This window comes from Rousettus aegyptiacus, unplaced genomic scaffold (assembly GCF_014176215.1).
Source record: "Rousettus aegyptiacus isolate mRouAeg1 unplaced genomic scaffold, mRouAeg1.p scaffold_m13_p_8, whole genome shotgun sequence".
NCBI classification, from domain to species: Eukaryota; Metazoa; Chordata; class Mammalia; order Chiroptera; family Pteropodidae; genus Rousettus; species Rousettus aegyptiacus.
Genome location: NW_023416311.1, coordinates 702,591 through 721,332, shown reverse-complemented (window position 1 = coordinate 721,332; position 18,742 = coordinate 702,591). Strand labels below are relative to the sequence as shown.

Below are 18,742 nucleotides of genomic sequence, written 5' to 3'. Positions count from 1 at the left end.
GCCCGGGGACTCAAGGTGGGGCCCTGTGCCCATCCCCCAAAAACAGTTGCTCTGATTTCAGGAGTCTGAAATCCAAAAACCTCATGGTGGCTGGAGCATGCTAAGTGGGGCTCTCCATGCTCCGAGGGACGGAGACCCCAGAGGCCCAGCTCTGACCCAGAAAGACAGGGATCGCCCGGCCCAGCCAGCCCAGGGGCACAGCTCCGGGTCGTCAGCCTGGCTCTCCCTCTGTGGCTCACCTTTGTCAGGCCTGTCCCTCGTGGAAGTGGAGACAGCTCCCACCAGGGACCCCACAGAGGGGCACCTCTCATTCCCCCAGATCTGCAGAAAAATTCCCGGGACCGCATGTGGCTGACTCCGAGCAGGCGGGGTGGCGGGGCACTCTGAATGTCTGCTCAGCTGGGCCTAAGTGGACGCCCCGCCTTACTGGGGTGGGGAGGAGGGGGAAGGGGCCGAATGATGGGGCGGGCGTCAGCGCTGCCCACACTGCCAGCCCAGAGTGCGGGATGTGTGGTCCCCGCCAGGAGAATCAAATGCCATCGCCGGGGAGGCAGGGATTGGGCTGGTCCTCGGGCAGACACACATACCGGGCGCTTGCCACAGGGACAGAGCAGGGGGCTGGGGGGAGACAGACACACAGGCAGACAGGAGCCAGGCCCTGACACCGCAAGAAGGGACTTCTGTCATTTTAAGAAGTGACTTTCTTAGCAATCAGGAAAGGTTGATTACAGCCACGTGCATAGGATTATTTGCAATGACCAAAAGTTGGGACGCCGGAGCGGACAGACCGCGCGCTGCAGGCCCACAGGGGTGGCTCTTCGGTCTTTGAGAGGACGGGGCTGCCACACGCGACGGCCCACGAGGCGCCCGGTGCCCGCCGCAGCCGGCTGCCGGGTCGGGTCCGGGTGTTTAGGGCCCAGCGTGGCCATTTGGGGCAGCGAGAGAGCCCGGCCGGGGGTGGGGGCCAAAGGACCGGGTGAACATGCGTGACCGCCCCCAGCGGCACGCTTGGAAACGGCTGAAAGGCGCGGTCTCTTTCACCACAGGAAAGCGTTTTGAAAGGCTGGAGGAGACCTTTGCCCCCCGGCAAGGCTTGGACCCTCAGCTCGGCCAGCGCAGAGAGCCTGGGGGTCGGCAAGAAGGGGCCGAGGGGTCGGCAAGGCAACTTGAGACGTCCCAGCCTTGCGCCCGGCCCGCTGGGATTCCCGTGCGGTCCCCCAGGCCACGCCCCAAGCACTCGGGTTCGTGTCTCGGGGCGTCGTCACCCCTTGGTGTCAGAGCAGCTTCCCAAAGTGGCCGGGTCCCCCTGCAGCCCGAACGGGCTTCATCCAAGCCCCCATCCCCCATCCTGCCTTGAGGACATCTGGCAACATGTGGAGACATTTTTGTTGTCACATCTCGGGGTGCTGGATGGAGGCCAGAGATGCTGCTAATCCCCCACAGGGCACAGGGCAGCCCCCCAAACAGTGACCAGTCCCGAAGCCACACGGTGCTGAAGGTGTGCTAGCCTGGGAGTCTGCTTGCATCTCCCGGGGCGTGCACGCACGCTCACGCACACACACACACGTGCGCACACCCTCACCTCTGCCCTCCCTGGTGCCTTCCTGGTCCTCGTTAATTTTCAATGATTCACAAGAAGATTACAGCCTAAAAATACACTTCTAAAATCAGCTGCTTGCGCAACGTCCTTTGAAGCGCAGGGCCACGCAGTAAATTTGCCTTGAACTCTGTGCCTGGGGTTGTGCGTGACAGGGACAGGAAGGAGGAGTGGCCCTGGGACGTGATCGCATCGCTCCGGCCCTGGTCAAGCTGAGGGGCCGACGGGTCGGGTGGCTGTGGCGCTGAGGAAGGCAATGTGTTGAGCATGAGCGAACGGTCCATTTTCAGAAGTGAACAAATGTCACGTTTAGTTTTTTTTCCTTTTTTTTTTTTTTTTTTTTTTTTAAGGCAAGGCAACACTTGGTATGGATTGCAAGGACCTCGTCAGCTTACAATCCCTTATTTGTTATTTTTTACACCTATAGCACTTGGTCTTCCTAGGCGGTCTCCCATCCAAGGACTAACCAGGGCCGACCCTGCTTAGCTTCCGAGATCAGCCGGGATCGGGCACGTGCAGGGCGACGTGGCCGTGGACACGTTTATGTTTCTTGAAAGGTACCTGGTAGCACTTAACAGAAGGCTGCAGTTTGACACTTTTATTAGAATCGGAGAGTTTCCATCAGACAGACATTCCCTTTGAAAACCGAGTCGGAATCCGCTCCGTGCTCCTGCTTCTGCCGAGGCCCCGCTGACAAACAGCGTCACGCTCGTGTGAGGCGTGTGGCACAGTGGCTCGGCGAGCATGTGCACGTCGCGAAACGATCCCCCTGCAGGAGCGCGCAGGGACGGCCATCGCCCCACGGAGCGGCAGCCGCGTTTTCGTCCCGTGGTGAGAACTTCCGAGCTTCGCGGTCGGCGGCCGTCAAAGGCCTGGGGCGTGTGGCGAAGTGGCCGCCGCGCCGAGTGGCTCCCCCGGGGCTCATTCATTCTACCGCTGGCGGCGTGTGGCTTCCGGCTACCTTCGCCCACTTTTAACGCACCCTAAAACCACACCGGGAGCCCGCTGTGCGTGTGCCGGATGTCAGACCCCGAGAGGCCGGCCGCGCGCGCCGCCGGTGAGGACACGGAGCCGCCGGCGGCCTCGGGCTATATGACCACTTTGGAAGACAGGTTGCCTGTCGCTTAAAAGCAAAGGAGGATGACGTGGGAACGTTCCGATTGCTCGTGTGGCGTATGCCCGTTTGTGCAGAATGTCCGCCGCAGGGGGCCGGCGCCGCCGCTGCCCCCTGAACTGGTCCAGAACGGGTGGACGGCGAGCGGGCGACCCTCGTGGGTGAGACTCAGTGGGCCGCCTCCTCAGTCCGATGACTTCCTGGCTGCACAGCGTCCTGAATGAGCCCCCGTGTCTGACGCCCGGTTACCAGGGACTCGGAGGACGTCAGCATGTGAACTTGACGCTGCGGGGGGAGGTGGGTGCTGGTGGCTTCTACGGGGCGGGAAAGGGCTCACGGTCAACGCGGACAGACAGGTGAAAACCGCTCCAGCCACTCCGTGCCCGAGCCCCGCGTGGCCGCGTGTGGGGACAGCCCGAGCCGTTGGCGTGGACGCGAGGCCGCACTTTCTGAGGCGGGGCTGCGGCCTCGAGTCTGAGGTGTCCGCAGAGCTCGCATCGATCGGCACCTGGTTACGGATGGCCAGTCCCACGGAGAGACGTTAGCGGTGAGAGCGACTCCCGGGGCCTAATGCGGGACGCGTCGTTCGGCCCCCAGGCTCCGGGGCTCCCTTGGCTCACCGTGTTCCAGAAGAATCGCCTCGGCCTTCGGCGTGGTGGGTAATTGCGCTTTGTGTCTCAACAGCTTAGTAGCCACTTGAAAAGAATAACACACGTGTATCAAAGGAATACGTACTTGACTTATATTTTTATTTCCTTCTTAAGTAACTATAATCGAACAGCTTGATGCCACCAGGTCCCTGGATAACTCGTCTTCGTAAACGTCACAGTTGCTCGTGCCGGGGGCTTCCACGTGACACCTCCGTCGTGTTATGGCAGCCGCCGTAACACCGTGTGACGGTCCTGAGGGCCAAGCGGAGTCGTCGTGACCACGCCGAGTGCTTGGCGCCCTGTGTGGTGCGTCGTGGGGGGTGGCACATGGCGAGACTACCGTGACCTTCCCCAGGCCCTGGCACGGTGTCCCCATCTGTGGGCGCGCCCAGGTGACGGTCCCGAGGGCCAAGCAGAGTCGCTGCTGGTTCTGCTCACTCTGCATCTCCAGACGGCGCACGGCAGGTGTCACTCGATGAATGATAAATAAGGAAACCCATCTCCCCTCCCTCCCCCGCCCCTTCTATTTTTCCACCCACCGCCCGCCCGCCCGCCCGCCCGCCCGCCGCTGTGGGGCAGCGGAGCGCACCGGCCCCGCACGCAGCTCCTTCTCTCCGGCTGCGGTGCGGGCGTGCGGCGGGAGGTCTGCCACGTGAGCCGCTCCCCGTGCGCCCTGTGGTGGTGTGAAGCACGTTCGGGCGGCTGCCACCGCCCTCCGGCCCCCGGACCGTGCCATCTTCCCGGACCGGAACTGTCCTCATTAAACACCACGTCCTCGGGCTCCCCCCTCCGCCCAGCCCCCCGCAGCCACCACCCCACCTCTGTCTCTACGAGCCCGAGCGCTTTGGGCACCTCATACGGGTGGCATTGTACAGCATTCAGCCCACAGGTCTGCAGTGACCAAAGCTGTGTGGCCCCGAGCCCCGCGCCCCCTCTGCAGAGGGCGGTAACACCAGCAGCAACTTCATGCGGTTGCTGTGGGTCATGCACGGTGCTCAGCAAACACCACGTAGCGTAAGCCTGTGCTCTAAACGCGCAGATGTGGCGTGTGCCCGTCACGCGTCCGGTGCCGTCGTGGGCCCCTTGCGCACGCGCCTGAACTGACCCAAACCCCACGACGACCCCGCGTCGCCGTCGCCCTGTGTCGTGGGGGAGAGCGCCCGGGCACCGAGGGGGCGTGAACACGCTCGGTCGCACAGCTCGCTCCCGCTGCGTTTGGGACTGAAGCCCAGGCAGCGAGTGTGTGTCCAGGTCCACGGCTCCACCGCGGGCCACGTGGCTCGGGTGCCTCTGTCACCGGCCGGCGTCCGTCTGCACAGCCGGCCCCGGGCCAGGCGAGGGGGCGGTGAGGGTTTGGGCCTCACGACGTTTGTGGGGATCAGGGGGGAGGCTGCCACCGAGGATGGGTTTGCCGTTCCTCCACACACGCGGTCCCAGCCCGGCGGGCCCCTCGTCATGCCCACTGTCACACGCGGTGCCCTCTGGCCCCTGACGGTGGCCGTGGGCGGCGGGGGAGCTGGGCCACTGCCACTGGGGACAGTCCAGAGCAGTCCCCAGCCGGCGCCACAGCTGAGCCGCTGCCTTTCCCCTGGTTGGCAGAAACACAGCAATCCTTGACCCCCACGCCCGCCCTGCCCGGCCGAGCACTGAAAACAAACTCTTCCTCTCGGCCGGGGCCCCCTCCCCCCGCTTTATGGCCTCCGAGCACCTTTAAGAGGGCAGGGCCCGGCGTGCCATCAGCAGCCGCAGAGATAAGCGTGTCCGGGGAGCAGGTGCCCGTTCCCAGCCCGCTCAGCCAGGAGCCCCGACCCGCGCAGCCTCGGCCCCGATGTCCGGACCGGTGAGCCCGCCGCTGGCCTCGCCCTCGCCGCCCGGGTCGGGTCGTGGAGAAGCGACTCAAGGTTGGGGCGGCGCCTCCCGGGCGCCCGTCCCCCTGAGCCCCCCTCCCGCTCCCCTTCCGCAGGAGGCTGTGTTGGCGTGCGAGCCGGAGTTCAGCCACGGCGAGGGCCGGCAGCGGGGCGCGGGCGCCCGGGGCCGTGGGCTCTGGTACGAGCGCCGCCTGCAGCCCTGCGTGGTGGAGCTGCTGGGCAGCGCCCTCTTCGTCTTCATCGGGTGCCTGTCGGTCATCGAGCACTGGCCGGACACCGGGCCACTGCAGCCCGCCCTGGCCCACGGGCTGGCCCTGGGGCTCATCATTGCCACGCTGGGGAACATCAGGTGAGACGGCCGGGTGCCCACGCAGACGCTGGGACACGGGGGAGGGGGCAGCTCGCGGGGATCCAGTCCCAGCGCGGCGGCCCCGGGCCTGTGGCCCCGGGCAGGGCACGGCCGTGCCCCCGGAGGACAGGCTGGCAGGGCTCGCTGGAGTCCTTTCTCGCACGCTCACGCGCACCGTGGTGCTGACGAGTGCCAGGCGCCATTCTAAGCACGGCGCCGATATCAACTCGCGGAGTCCCCGCGACCACCCTGTGGGCGCACGCTCTCGTCATCCCTGCTTGCCAGCTGAGGCAGGGACGACCTTGCCCAAGGCCACGTGGCCGGGAGCAGCAGAGCCCTACGGCGCCAGCGCCCAAGCGTGGGGTCTCACTCTGGCAGCCCAGGGGTTCCCTGGGCAGCAGGTTGCAGGAGCCCCACGCAGGGCTTTCCCAGGGTGCCTGTGAGCCTGGATGGCTCCACGTGGCCCATCGCGTGGCGAGCAGAGAGGGGCGGGGGCAGGGCGGGGGTCCGCCGGCCGGCAGGAGAGCCCCCGGCAGGGCCACCAGGACGCGGATGCTCAGGGTTTAATCTCACTCAGAAAATAGATCTGAACACGGAAATCAGCATTCCGTGTCCCAGGAAAGCAGATGGAAAGAGAGCTGTAAACGCCTCCCTTTCCACGTCCGGGAGAGGCTGGCGTGTGACAGGGAGCACTCGGTCTCCGGCCCCAGCGGGGCTGGGTCGGATGCGGTCTTCGTCAGAGCCCAGGCGGGCGGCCGGGGTGAGCAGCCGAGCCTCCCCGCGTGGCCACGTGACTGGGACGAGGAGGGTCCCTGACGGGCACGTGCATTCACGCGCGTGGAGGTGGACACACAGGGAGGACTCGCCCGGGGCCGCGCCCCCGTGCGGCGGCCGGTCGGGCTGGGGCTCTGAACCCGGGCCGGCCGGCAGGGGCGACTTTGTACACAGTGCGGTCGGCCGCCCTCATCAGTCATTTGCGTTTACAACAAGTGTGTGTCCAGCACCCACTGTGCGTCAGGCACTGTCTTCGAGGTGCTCCGTGGAGCCGCGACGAGGCATACGAAGCCCCCGTCGCTGCGCCGGGCACACGGCAGGCGTCCAGTGGGCAAACGGTGACTGAAGACGGCGTCCTGATTGTTCCGTGGCCGAGTGCGAAGCCGGTCTCGGGAACGAGGCGGCGTTGCCGACAGCCGGGCCCTCTCCTGGCTGAGCTCCGGCCTGAGAGTCTCCCTGCCTGGCCGCGGCGAGATGGTGTCCGGGAGGCCGATGGTGGGAGAGAGGCTTGTAAGCCTCAGTCTTCTGCGGGGGGCCCCCACCGCACCCCACTTCGTCTGCGCTTTGGCGGAGCGCCGAGTGAACCTGGTCGTGGAGCTGAACCGCACCCAGGCGGTCCCGGCCGCCTGTCTCCACCTCCTGAGTCTGAGCAGCAGGTGGAGCTCCCGGGCCACGCGGGAAGCTCACGCACGGCGTCTGCGCCAGACGAGGCGCGGCCACGGGTCCCGGGGGGCCAGTGTGTCCGGCAGTCCTCTGCTCAGCCTCAGCTCAATGCCCTGTGTCCACACGGCCGGCGGGCCCAAGGAGGGCCCGTAACATCTGGGGGGCGCTTCGACTCTTGCATGACATGGGGGAACTTAGGGTCGCTCTTCCTCTTGCGGGGAGTGTCCATTCCATTCCTTGCACCAGGAGGGTTTAGGTGGCCTACTTCTGAGGACAGTGGGACCAGCTGGGCTGCCGACGGGGGTGGCAGGGTGTTTGGGGGGCCTCCCGGCTCTGGGTCCTGGGCTGCCTGAGCATCTTGGAGAAAAGGAAGGCTCTTTACCCACAACCAGTAGAGGGGCCGACGACTTGAACCTGCCCTTGGACCCTGGGTTTGACTTTGAATGACTCTCCTTCACGACCCAGGCCCAGGCGGACCTCTAACCTTGCTCCTGACCCCCATCGCCGTTTCCAGCCTGAACCCCACTCTATTTTATCTTCAACACGCATCACACTTTTAGACCCCAAATAGGGCTTTTCCAGGCTCCCAGATGCAGAGAGCAGAGGGCGGCTGCTGGGCGGGGTGGGGGGTGTGGAGCAGGAGGAGGGCACACGAGCTTCAGACTTCCGGCTCAGAGACGGAGAGGTCCCGGCGACGGTGACGCGACACACAGCCCGGCAGCCGAAGCCACCAGGGCCGCCGAGTGCCTTTGCAGGTCGCTGCGAGCCAGTCTTCATCGCAAGGGCGAAATGCAGCAGCCGCGTGTGGCTGGGGTGACCAGCGGACCGTGGAGTCAGGTCCCTGCACCCACGGGTGGCGGACACCTGCAGCCATCGGGATGTGTGTCAGCAGAAGGGGAGACCGGACAGGCTTCGTGCTGGTCGGGCTGACCGTCCTGGCCCTCAGGCGCCCTGTCTGGCGGCCACTTCCTCATGGCCCGGGGCTTCGCCTGACCCAGCGCCTGCCTCCGAAGGGCCAGGAGGGGCCCTGGGACCCGCGAGGCCTGAGGGGTGACCTGCCCGTGCTCCCCCGGGCCACCTGGGGGGTGCTCCCTCGTGTCCAGCACCTCGGCGCCCGGCATCGGCCCGGACAGGCCCTCGCGTGACTGCGAGGACGGCCTGGAGGGCTGTCGGGACGCTTCTCCTCGGCCCTCGGCCTCGGCCTCATGACTTCCTTCCGCCTTTGCGGGGCAGCGGCGGACACTTCAACCCCGCGGTGTCCCTGGCAGCCGCGCTCATCGGGGGCCTCGACCTGACGATGCTGCTTCCCTACTGGGCCTCCCAGCTGTGTGGCGGGCTCGTCGGGGCCGCGCTGGCCAAGGTGGGTGACCCGGGGGGCTGGGCCGCGGCTGGGCTCCACGCGCGTCCCGCCCGCTCCAGGGGGACCTGCAAAGGGCCTTTGGCTCACTCCACACCCGCCCCGCTCTGTCCGTGTCTGGACGGGGCCTTCCTGGGACAGACCGGGAGGCGGCGTTCGGGACCCAGGGCTCTCTTCCCCCGAGTCCGTTCCCGGCTTTGGCTCGGATCTGCTCGTGTAGCGTCCCCCTTGCCCGGCGGCTCCCCCATTCTGCAGGCACCTCGCTAAGCACCGACTGGGGTGCGGGACGACCGGCTTTTCCGGGGCCGACGTCTGTGTCCCCAGCCGCCCCCCTTTACAGCCACGCGCTGCCATCGCTGGGTGTCAAGATTCAGTCGGCGCGTGGAGCACCCCCACCCCGACGGGACGGCCAGCTCTTCCCGCCAGCCAGCCTCCACAGCTCTGCGCCTCACGCCCACCGCCTCCCCCGCCCCTCCCTCCTGCCTCCTCTCCCTCCCTCCCCTCTGTCTGTCTTTCCTGCTGTCTGTCAGTCCCAGTCCTGGTAACAGGGGCCCTTCGAGACGGAGTCCTCGCTTGGCATGTGTGGGCGGGAGTGGGGAGGGCGGGGAGGGGGGTTTGGGGGCGCCTCGCTAGCCTGGCTGGCATCTGGTCTACGGCTCTGAGCGTGGGCCCACTGCAGGCTTATTGTCTTCCCTCCCTGGTCCCCCCGCACCCCCACTTGGGATCCTGCTCCCCTGTCGGCAGAAGGGCCAGGGTCCTCTCATGGTTCTCGACGGGAGGCCACGCCCAGACTCTCCCTCCTGCTGAGCCACTTAAAACCTTGTCAGACGTGAGGGTGACCGGTACGGGGGGCAGCTGCCATCTACTGAGCACGCCCTGCCTACTGAGCACGTCACACATCTGTCATTTAATCTCCCCACAACTTCACGAGGAGCCAGCATCAGTCCTCCAGGGGCTGATAGTATCACCCCGCTTTGTAGAAGGGGAAACAGAGGCACAGAGAGGTCGGGAACTGGCCCAAGTTTGCACGGGCTGGTGAGCGGCAAAGCCCAGACCTGGGCCCAGGGTGCAGACGCTCGTCTGCCCGCCGTCTTCCCGTCCGGGGGTTGCGTGACGCCTGAGGCGACTTCCCACGGAGCCTCCCGCCCCTGCAAAGGGACCGCATGCGGCTTTAGCTACGGGTTCCCCCGGTCACACGTGTTTGCTAAGTTTTAAAGCTAGGGAGTTTCTGTATTCTTTTCCTCCAAGAGGCCATCTAAGGTACACGGGCTTCAGGCCGGCGAACCCTGGCGCCTCTGCCCAGGCGCCCCTAGTGCACGGGCGTCCAGCAGCTCCACGCCCCCCATGGCAAAGGCCGGTGGAGCTGAGAGGCCCCAGAAGTGCCTGGCTGGACAGCGGACAGGACAGCGCGGGCTCTCGGGGCTGGGGGCATGCTGTTTTAGGGCCCTGCCCCCAGCTCCTGGCTGGCTGTGTGTCCCCACCGTGGCGCTGAGTGGCTTCTCTCTGCAGGCGGTGAGTTCTGAGGAGAGGTTCTGGAATGCATCAGGGGCAGCCTTTGTGACAGTCCAGGAGCCGGGGCAGCTGACAGGCGCAGTGCTGACAGAGATCCTGCTGACCATGCTGCTGACCCTGGCTGTCTGCATGGGCGCCATCAACGAGAAGACGCAGGGCCCTCTGGCTCCATTCTCCATCGGATTCTCTGTCACCGTGGGCATCCTGGCAGGGTGTGTCCCTCGGCAGCGGGACTGCGGGGTGGCCCTGGGCCGTGGCTCGGCTCCGAAGGCCGGCCCTGGGGGCCGGGATGGCCGTGGGCCAGCTCTGGGCAGGCGGCAGGGGGTGGCGGGGACTTCGGCGTCTCAGGAGGCGCCTCTGGGCACCCCGGGGCCGTGGGGCTGGCTGCACCAGCGTGGTCACGCTGCAGGGCGCCAGGAGCCTGGGTTTTTGTGTGACGCTCGGCACCTCCCGCAGCGTCGGTTTCCTCCAGGCCGCGGGCTCCGGTGGGCGGCCGGGGGTCAGCCTCAGGCCCAGAGAGAGGTCCGCGCCCGCCGGTTCGCCCGTGCTGAGCCTCCCGGGGCTTGGGAAGGGGTTCCGGAGGCCGTGCTGGGTCAGGGGTCACTTCTCCCACTTTTCGTGTGTGGCCGCTGAGGCTCGGGGAGGACTCACGTGCCGCGGTTAGGGTCGGGGGCAGCAGCAAGGGCCCGACTCTCCTGCTAAAGCGGGCGAGGACGCCCCTCCCCAGTTCCTCCCTTGCTCAGGCACTCAGCTTCCCAGCTCTGCCCTCCACCCGACGCCCTCGGGAGGTGGAGCCGGCGGGGCTGGTGCAGGCGCCTGCCCTGGCGGTGCTCTGCTGCCCCCCAGTGGCTGCTGGTTCACTTACAGGCTACTGACACACCTTTTTTATTTTTTAAAGACAATTCTCATTTTTATTAAGATACAACTGACATGTAACATATTAGCGTCAGGTGCACAACGTACTGACGTGATATCTGTATTGTAAAATTATCACCACAATGAGCTAGTTACCTTTCGTCACCATAGTTACAAAACTTATTTTTCTGTGATGAGAACTTTATTTTTTTTTTAAGCTGTTCGATTAGTTGACATTCGATACTGGATTAGCTTCAGGTGTGCGGCCTAGTGGTCAGACGTCTGTGCCACTCACAAAGTGGTGCCCGGAAGAGTCCGGCCCCCGCGTGCTGCCACACACGGTTGCTGCGGCGTCACCGGCTCCGCGCGCCACGCTGCACGCGCACCCCGTGACTGTCTTGTGACTACCAGCCTGTCCTGCCGAGACCCTTTCCTTTTCACCCAGCCCCGCAGCCCCCTGCTGTCCAGTAACCATCAGTCTGTCCGTCCTTTCGGCCTTGGCTAGTGGACGTGGGGCCGGGTGAGGGGCGAGGTGTGCAGGGCCCTGCTGGGAGTGAATGGGGCACCGGGGTGGAGGTCCCCAGGGGAGACGCCGGGTTGACCAGATTAAACGCCGTGCGTGCATCGCATGCCAGACACGGGCGTGAGAGGCGTTTCTGAGTCCTGACAACCCATGGGATGGGGACTTCCGCCTCGGCTAAAACACAGAGCCCGGAGCACCGCTGGGCCCCGCTTTACCTCTGTGCAGAGAACCCGGATCCATCCTCTCTCCCGCCTTCGCCGACAGGCCCTCCCCCTGCACCTTCCTCTAGTGGGGTGTGGGGGTGGCAGACGGCATGTCCAGGGCGGGGCATGCCTTTCGCTGCCCACTGCTACCGGCCTCTTTGCCTGTGTCTTCTTTGGAGGGGACCCCAAGATGCAGTGGCTTCGGGGGAGTTTCTGGGTGAGGTGTGACACAGGCCTAGTTGGGGACACGCACCTGGCTGGGCTGTGGTGACCCGTGCGGCTGGTGTTCGCAGGAGTGCCGTGTCTGGAGCCTGCATGAACCCCGCCCGCGCCTTTGGACCTGCTGTGGTGGCCAGCCGTTGGGACTTCCACTGGGTCTACTGGCTGGGGCCGCTCTCGGGCAGCCTGCTCGTGGGCGCACTCGTCAGGTAGGAGTGTGGCACAGGGCCGCTGGCCCCTCTGGTCCACACCTGGGGACAGCCCCAAGCACCTGGGCCTAGAGGGCCAGGATTGCAGCTGGGTTTGTAGACGAGAAGAGGGAGTCTTCTTCAGAGGTGACGGCTACGGCTCTGGGACCTTTGGTAGCAAGTGACAGAAATCCACTAGGCCCTAAAGGGGACGGCACCGGCCCATGGGGCTGAGAGGCCTGCAGGGCCTAGCAACGTCTGGGGACTTGGTCTGCCCCACGGCCCGCCCCGTGCAGGCTCCGTTCGGAGGCAGAGACATCACGGGAGACCCGGCCTGCGTCCCGGAGAGCAGACAGAGCAGACGCGGCTGGGGCCCTGGCTGCGTTTACAGCCTGCACCCAGTCCTGGAGGGGGGAGGACAGAGGCGTGGGGAGGGGGATCCCCGCAGGGGTGCTGGGGGGCGCCCACTGCTGTGCTGGGCCGTGAGCGAGGCCCTCCTCGGGCGCCCCCAGGCCGCGCACGGGGCCTGCTCCTCTTGCCCCGGGCTGTACAGGGGGCGGGTGGGCCCGCGGGCCCCCCACGGCCCCCTCTGCGTCCCCGCTCAGCCTGCGGCTCGGTGGGCGTGGCGCTGGCAGTTCTGGGCCTGGTGGGGAGGGCAGAGGTGGCACCTCCAGGAAAAGGGTTTCTCCTGCCCCAAGGGGATCTGGCCACCAGGGCTGGAAAGTTCTGGAGAAGTGTGGGCACGGAGACGCTGACGAAGGCCTGGGGCTCTCCCCCAGGGACCTCACTAGGCCATGTCTTTGTAGGTTCTTCATTGGAGATAAGAAAACCCGCCTGATCCTAAGGGGACGGTGAGGCCGGGAGGGGCTTCGCCCTGGACGGGGCAGCGCACTGCGTCCCCGCCCCGCCTTCCAGCGCAGCCCTGGCTCCTCGCGGACAGACAGCCTGTTGCTAAGCCCTCAGGATGCTCTGGGGGCCCTCTGTGCTCACCGAGGCCCTCGGCCTGGGGGACATGCGGCCAGCACCTCCCAGAGCCAGGCAGAAGCTGCACGCCAGACCATTTCCTGGAGAGGGGAGGGCCCGGGAGTCCCGGAGCTCCGGAAGAGGTGTAGATGGTGGCCCGTCCCACTGCCTCGGGGGCTGTGGTGGTCTGACCACAGCCTCCGGCCCGAGCTGCAGTCTAGCTTTCAATAAACAGCCTGGTGCTCTCCTGCGCGAGCCCACTGTCTTGCCTTTCATTTCAGAAATGAGCCCCGCTGGGGAGGAAGTAAAAGTCCGGCTGGGCCTGGGCTGTCCAGAGTCGAGTGAAGGCTCAAGTCCAATGTCATCATAGGGACCCGGTGCCAGCCGGCCAAGAGCTGGCCTCCTGCTTAGCCAGAACCGTCAGCTCTGTCCAGAGCTGAGTCCAATCTAGAACTAGTCTGGACGCCACTCAGAATCAACCCCAGACCATGGTTCAGGACCCTGCCAAAAAGCCAAGCGCGGGCCCGGGTCTGGGGTGGTGGCCAGGACCACCCAGGACAGACGGCATGTCAGCTGGGGTCGGAGGTCAGAGTGGGCTGGGCCAGAGCTGCAAGGACTTCCCGAGGAAACAGTCTCATCGGATGAGACAGGCTGGAGGCCACGCCCTGCGAGTGAAGGGTGTGTCTTCTCCATGAGAACCTAAGGGCCACTTATGGAAGACGATAATTATAGCACTGCAAAGAAAACGGAAAAATAATCCTCAACAACAAACAGAAAACTCACACAAAATACATCTGGGTCAAAATGAAGAAAATGCTCACTGGGGAAGATCAACTTCTCTATGAGAAAATGGACACCACACCCCCAAACATCCACTACAGCGGAGAAAGACAAACACCAGCCACCACCACAAACCTAAAGGAAAAGGAGGAAGTAATACGATAAAACCAGAACGAGCATCAGAATGAAGAGGAAATTTCAGGCATTCACATCAAAAAGCCAATCGGCTCTTTGTTCTGCTTCTGAAATGCGCTTGCCGCAGGCAGGAGCTCATGGGAGAGCTCGCTGGCACTTTGCTCGACTTGTCAATGTGACTGCGCCCACCGCAGCCCCCACCGCAGCCTCCCCCCTCACCAGCACCTTGTACCTTGGCATTAATGAACATTCATGGACATGAATGGCTGACCAACGCCAGAATCACTCATTATCAGGGGCTGCTTTGCGAAAATCCACGAGTCCGTCTCGAAACTGTACGAACATTGAAGGCTGCTACGTTTCTGCCCACTGAGCAGGGGCCTCCCGACCGCGACTGTGAGGAGGTCACGGGCGCAGTCTACTCAAGCGGGCCGGACCTGCCGGACGTTCTCCAGGACCCAGACCTGGTGGTGTTCACAGACGGGAGCAGCCTCACCCATGAAGGGCCGCGCAAAGCCGGCTCCGCAACGGCGACCGCCGGGGGTCCTCGGGGCTGAGGCCCTGCCGCGGGGCTGCTGGGCACACGTGCAGGCGCCGCGGCCGCAGGGAACGGGCCGACATCGACGCCGACCCCAGATGCGCCTCCGCTACCTGCTCGCACGCGGAGTTCACCAAGCGGGGGGACGGCTGGCGGCGGGGGGAGAGGAAATCAGGGACGAAGAAGAAGAAACCCTCCCACTGCCAGGGACAGCCCAGAAGGCTTCGAACGTGGCGGTCACCCGCTGCACGCGCCCCCGGAGAGGAGCCGGCTAGCGGACTGAGCAGCGAGGGAGGCCGCCCAGCCGCGAAGTGCCGCAGCGGGTCCCAGACGCATCTCCAAGGTTCTTGCACCAGAATTACCTCTGACCCCATAATGCGCTAAGGAAGATCAATGCGCATCAAGTGAAGGGGGAGCCGGGGGAAGGAGGGCTGGCGGGGACTTCCCGATCGGGGGCCCTGTTCCCACTGCGCTGGCAGTTCAGCCAGTAAAACGCCACCATGGGTTAACTCACCTGGGGAGACTTCTTCAGAAAGCCTGTTAGGCCACTCGTGTTTCATACCCAAACCCCCAACCCTGTGCGCCGCATCTGTGCTAGGTGTGTGGCTGGTGCACGAAGCAACGCTGGCCCAGGACCGAGGCCTAATCCAGGGGTGAACACGGCCAGAACTACGCCACTCGCAGACCCAGAAGTGGCTCTGCCGAGGTCGAGCGCTGCGGGGGCCGCCGGCACCTCCTGTTTGCGCCTGCTCTGGGTGGGCTGCAGACTCCCCTACGCACACTGGGTGGGCACGAGGCGTAGCCAGGGCCTTACTGAGGGAAATTATTCCAAGATACGGACTACTCTCTCTATAGGATCCGACAATGAACCTGCCTTTGTGTCTGAGACAGTCCAGACCTTGTTAAAGTTCTAGAAATCAAATGGAAGCTCCACACGGCCTACGGGCCACAGAGTTCAGAGAAAGCTGAACGCATGAACCAGACCCTCAAAACCACTCTGGTTAAGCTTTGTCAGGAAACCCAGCCACCTTGGATAGATATGCTGCTTTTAGCTCCACTCCAAACACGATACACCCCAAGACCTTCGGGCTACTCCCCTCTCAAAATCCTTTACGGGAGACCTCCCCCAGTGATAACGAAGTTAAAAGGAAACCCTTGATTAATGGTAGAGCTGGAAGTGTCCCCACACCTCCAGGCCTTAGGGAGGACCCTCTGCGGCATCACTCGGGGAACTTTAGAGAGAGCCCCACCCCCTTAGGGAACAGGGTCTGGCCCTTCCAGCCAGGAGATGAAGTGTGGGTAAAGGATTGGAAAAAGGAGCCGCTCCAGCAGAGCTAGACAGGCCCGCACGCTGTTATATTAGCAACTCCCACTGCTATGAAAGCTGCAGGCGTCACCCCGTGGATCCGCCACACCCGGGTAGAGAGCAGCATCCCCAGGAGACCAGGTGACCTGGGCTGCAGAGCCTCTTCCTGATCAGCCGCTCCGAGTTGTGCTCCAGAGACAGCAGAAGGCCACCTGAGCTCGTCGGCCCTGCTCCGGCCACCCCGGAAGCTGGCCAGTCCACGCACGGCAGAAGCTTGAGGATCGACCATCACTGCGGTCAGCTGAAACTGGTGCAGATGGATCCCACCGACCCTCGTAAGTAGGGAGACAACGTGCCCTGCTCCAGCCACAAGCCGGAAGCTGGCCGGTCCACGCACAGCCGAAGCCTGAGGAATTTCATTGTGGGACTCCCTATAACTGGACACTGGGGAGGGAAGGAAATTAGGGCAGTGGACTGTGAGTTATGCGTTCATATCACCGAAGGAGATAAGGAAATTTCCACTACCTTAATTTTCTATAGCTACTATGAATGTCAGGGAACTCAGAAAGAGACCCGTACCTATGACCAGACTCAATATCAATATGCGACTCAGGAAATAATCGAACTTATGCTACAACCCAAATGAGCCTCCCACTGAAACAGGTTTTGAAATAAGGGTGGCTCGGAGGGACCACGGGGGAGGATGAACAGATGGACCCATGTTGGGCCAGACTAGAGTGAAAGAAAATCCTGATCAGATAACCCCAAAGTCTGATGCCTGTGTGGCTGAGTCAGGGCCGATGGGCGGCAGGAGACCCTGCGGGTCTCTCAGCTGGGAAGAGAGCTGCGGGAAGAAGCATGTGTGTCCCCACAGTTCCTCATGTGGAACGAGCTCTGCCTACTGGTCGCGTGTCCTAAGGGCCAGTAGGGAGGAGGACACCAACGAGAGGTGCATTTAAGGAAAGGGGCAGCCTTGCCAAGCTGCACCGCGCATACGTGCAATCCATTAGAGTTGACGATAACCAGCCCCTTGGACCCCCGCTGGAGTTCCGGAGAAGTGGTAACCCTCGGCATTGATGGGACGGGGCTAAATCTCTGTGTTGAAATTCGTATTCGTATTAGAGGTCAAGTACTCGCCCCTTCAGCCCAAGTCTATTAGGTTTACAAGTCCTTCCACAAGAAGTAACTGAACCCCGACCCCCATCGTCACAATCAATCAAAAACTTATTTCTCTGAGCGGCTGAAGGAACAGCTCACTTTCTGAATGTCACTTCCCACTATGCGTGCGCGAGAACTCCAGTGGGAGAGAGATGGCCATCGAAGCTACCAAATTGGTTCCCAACCAGGCAGTGCCAGATACGACGGCCCCACGTACCTCGAATGATGTACAATGTATTTTAGAACATACTATTATAGGACAGTACTGCCAGGCCAGAGGTGGAGGGAATCTCAAACACTCAGTTGGAAACTTGATTTGGCCAACGATGTTATAAGGCCACCTCCAAAGGAAGCATGTGGCGGGAAACAGGAGAGAGAAATCTGTTGGCCAGATTCCTGGGGCTAACGAAAGCCTGGCATGACCGGGCAGGGCCCGAGACCGGACGGCCTCGTGTGGGCTCTACTGGATCTGTGGAAGCGCGGCCTACATCCACCTCCCCACAAACTGGGCTGCGACTTGGGCAACAGATAGCCCCATTTACATGTTAAACCGAATTATCAGGCTGCAGGCAGGCTTAGAAATCATTACTGGTGAGACCAGGGGAGCCCAGACCCTCCCTGCACATCCGCGGACCCAGCTGAGAAACACCATCTACCAGAGCAGGTCGGCACTTGACTATCTCTTAGCAGCAGAAGGAGGCGTGTGTGGGAAATTCAATCTCACCAACTGCTGTACACAGATAGAAGACCAGGCCAAGCAGCTGAAGGTCTTGTCAAGCAGTTGACAAAACTGGCACGTGCAAGCGCACACACATGCGCAGGCGTGGCACGGATGGGACCCGAGAGCCTCTGGAGAGGTTGGTTCTCTGCCTTCGGAGGCTTTGAGACCTTGCCTGGAGCAGCGCTGCCCCTCCTTGGTGCCTGCCTCCTCCGGCCTTGCCTACCGCCGCCCTCACAGAGGCGACAGTGGAAAGCACCGCGGCTAAGATCCCCCGCAGTGGGGTTACCGGCCCCCAGCACTGAGGGAGAGCATGAGGTTGATGCCCTACGAAGATCTGAATGGGCATCAAAAGGGAGGAATGAAGAGGAAATTTGAGGAATTTATATCAAAAAGCTAATGAGCTCTTCGTTCTGCTTCTGTAAATGCGCTTGCTGCATGAGGAGCTCGTGCGAGAGCTCCCTGACACTTTGCTCGGCTTGTCAATGTGACTGTTTGCACCCACTGCAGCCCCGCCTCTTGTAGCACCTTGTATCTTGGCAGATCCTGCTTCCTGTAACAACAATCTGTACCCAGCGGTAACCCGTGACAACTCTGCCCCTCCACCAGTGTTACTACTTGCAACCATAGCAACTCCCTCTGCTTTGTAAAGGTCTAAGCTCAAAGCAACCCATCAGCTCGTGTCATAGACTGGTATGTAAGGAATGTTGCGACACAGCTCAGGGCCCAGACCTTCAGAGCTCCTCTGGGACCTGATAAACCTGAGTTCTCCTTCTCTCCGAGTTACTGCTTGGTTCTTTGCTGGACTGGTTTTGGGATTTTTCCCCAATAAGAACATTCGCAAAGAATGGAAAACATTGAAAGCTCCTATTTCCTTTGGTGAAATAAGTAATGAAATGAACCTTTGGTGGATCTAACAAATGACAGAAATTACAAGGCACGTGTGCTACGTGTACACACGTGCATACATGCACAAAACGATTACTGACCGCAGAGTGGCTTACACGCATCGTCTTACTTACTCCACACAATGGTCCTGCAATGCAGGGCACTGGGTTGAATGGTGTCCCCCAAATTCATGTCCACTTGGAACCTCAGAATGTGACCTCATTCAGAATAAGGTCCCTGTGGACATTATTGAGACCAACTAAAGTGAGAGGGGATGGGATTCGGGTCGGCACTAAATCCAACAAGTATCCTTACAAGGGACAGAAAGGGACACAGGACACAGAGAGGCATGCAGAAGGGTGAGGCAGACCCTGGAGCGATGCG

General features: G+C 62.7%; 1 protein-coding gene and 1 pseudogene across 1 annotated transcript; one reads left to right on the top strand and one right to left on the bottom strand.

The window, feature by feature from the left end:
* Positions 1 to 2,015: 2,015 nt before the first annotated feature.
* LOC118607063 lies at positions 2,016 to 2,134 on the bottom strand (annotated as a pseudogene).
* A 2,945-nt stretch (positions 2,135 to 5,079) lies between these two features.
* Positions 5,080 to 18,476, top strand: AQP8 (aquaporin 8). The gene is made up of 6 exons (XM_016140862.2): positions 5,080 to 5,201; positions 5,325 to 5,578; positions 8,249 to 8,375; positions 9,882 to 10,096; positions 11,759 to 11,893; positions 12,679 to 18,476. Exons 1-6 carry the CDS (start codon positions 5,190 to 5,192, stop codon positions 12,725 to 12,727), a joined length of 792 nt encoding a protein of 263 aa, XP_015996348.2. The 5' UTR covers positions 5,080 to 5,189; the 3' UTR covers positions 12,728 to 18,476.
* Positions 18,477 to 18,742: the final 266 nt, after the last annotated feature.

What these genes read in the sequence shown, in the direction of transcription:
- AQP8 (XM_016140862.2), top strand. An exon ending in TCGGGGCCGCGCTGGCCAAG is followed by an intron (nt 8,376 to 9,881) that starts GTGGGTGACCCG and finishes TTCTCTCTGCAG; the next exon opens with GCGGTGAGTTCTGAGGAGAG. An exon ending in CTCGTGGGCGCACTCGTCAG is followed by an intron (nt 11,894 to 12,678) that starts GTAGGAGTGTGG and finishes ATGTCTTTGTAG; the next exon opens with GTTCTTCATTGGAGATAAGA.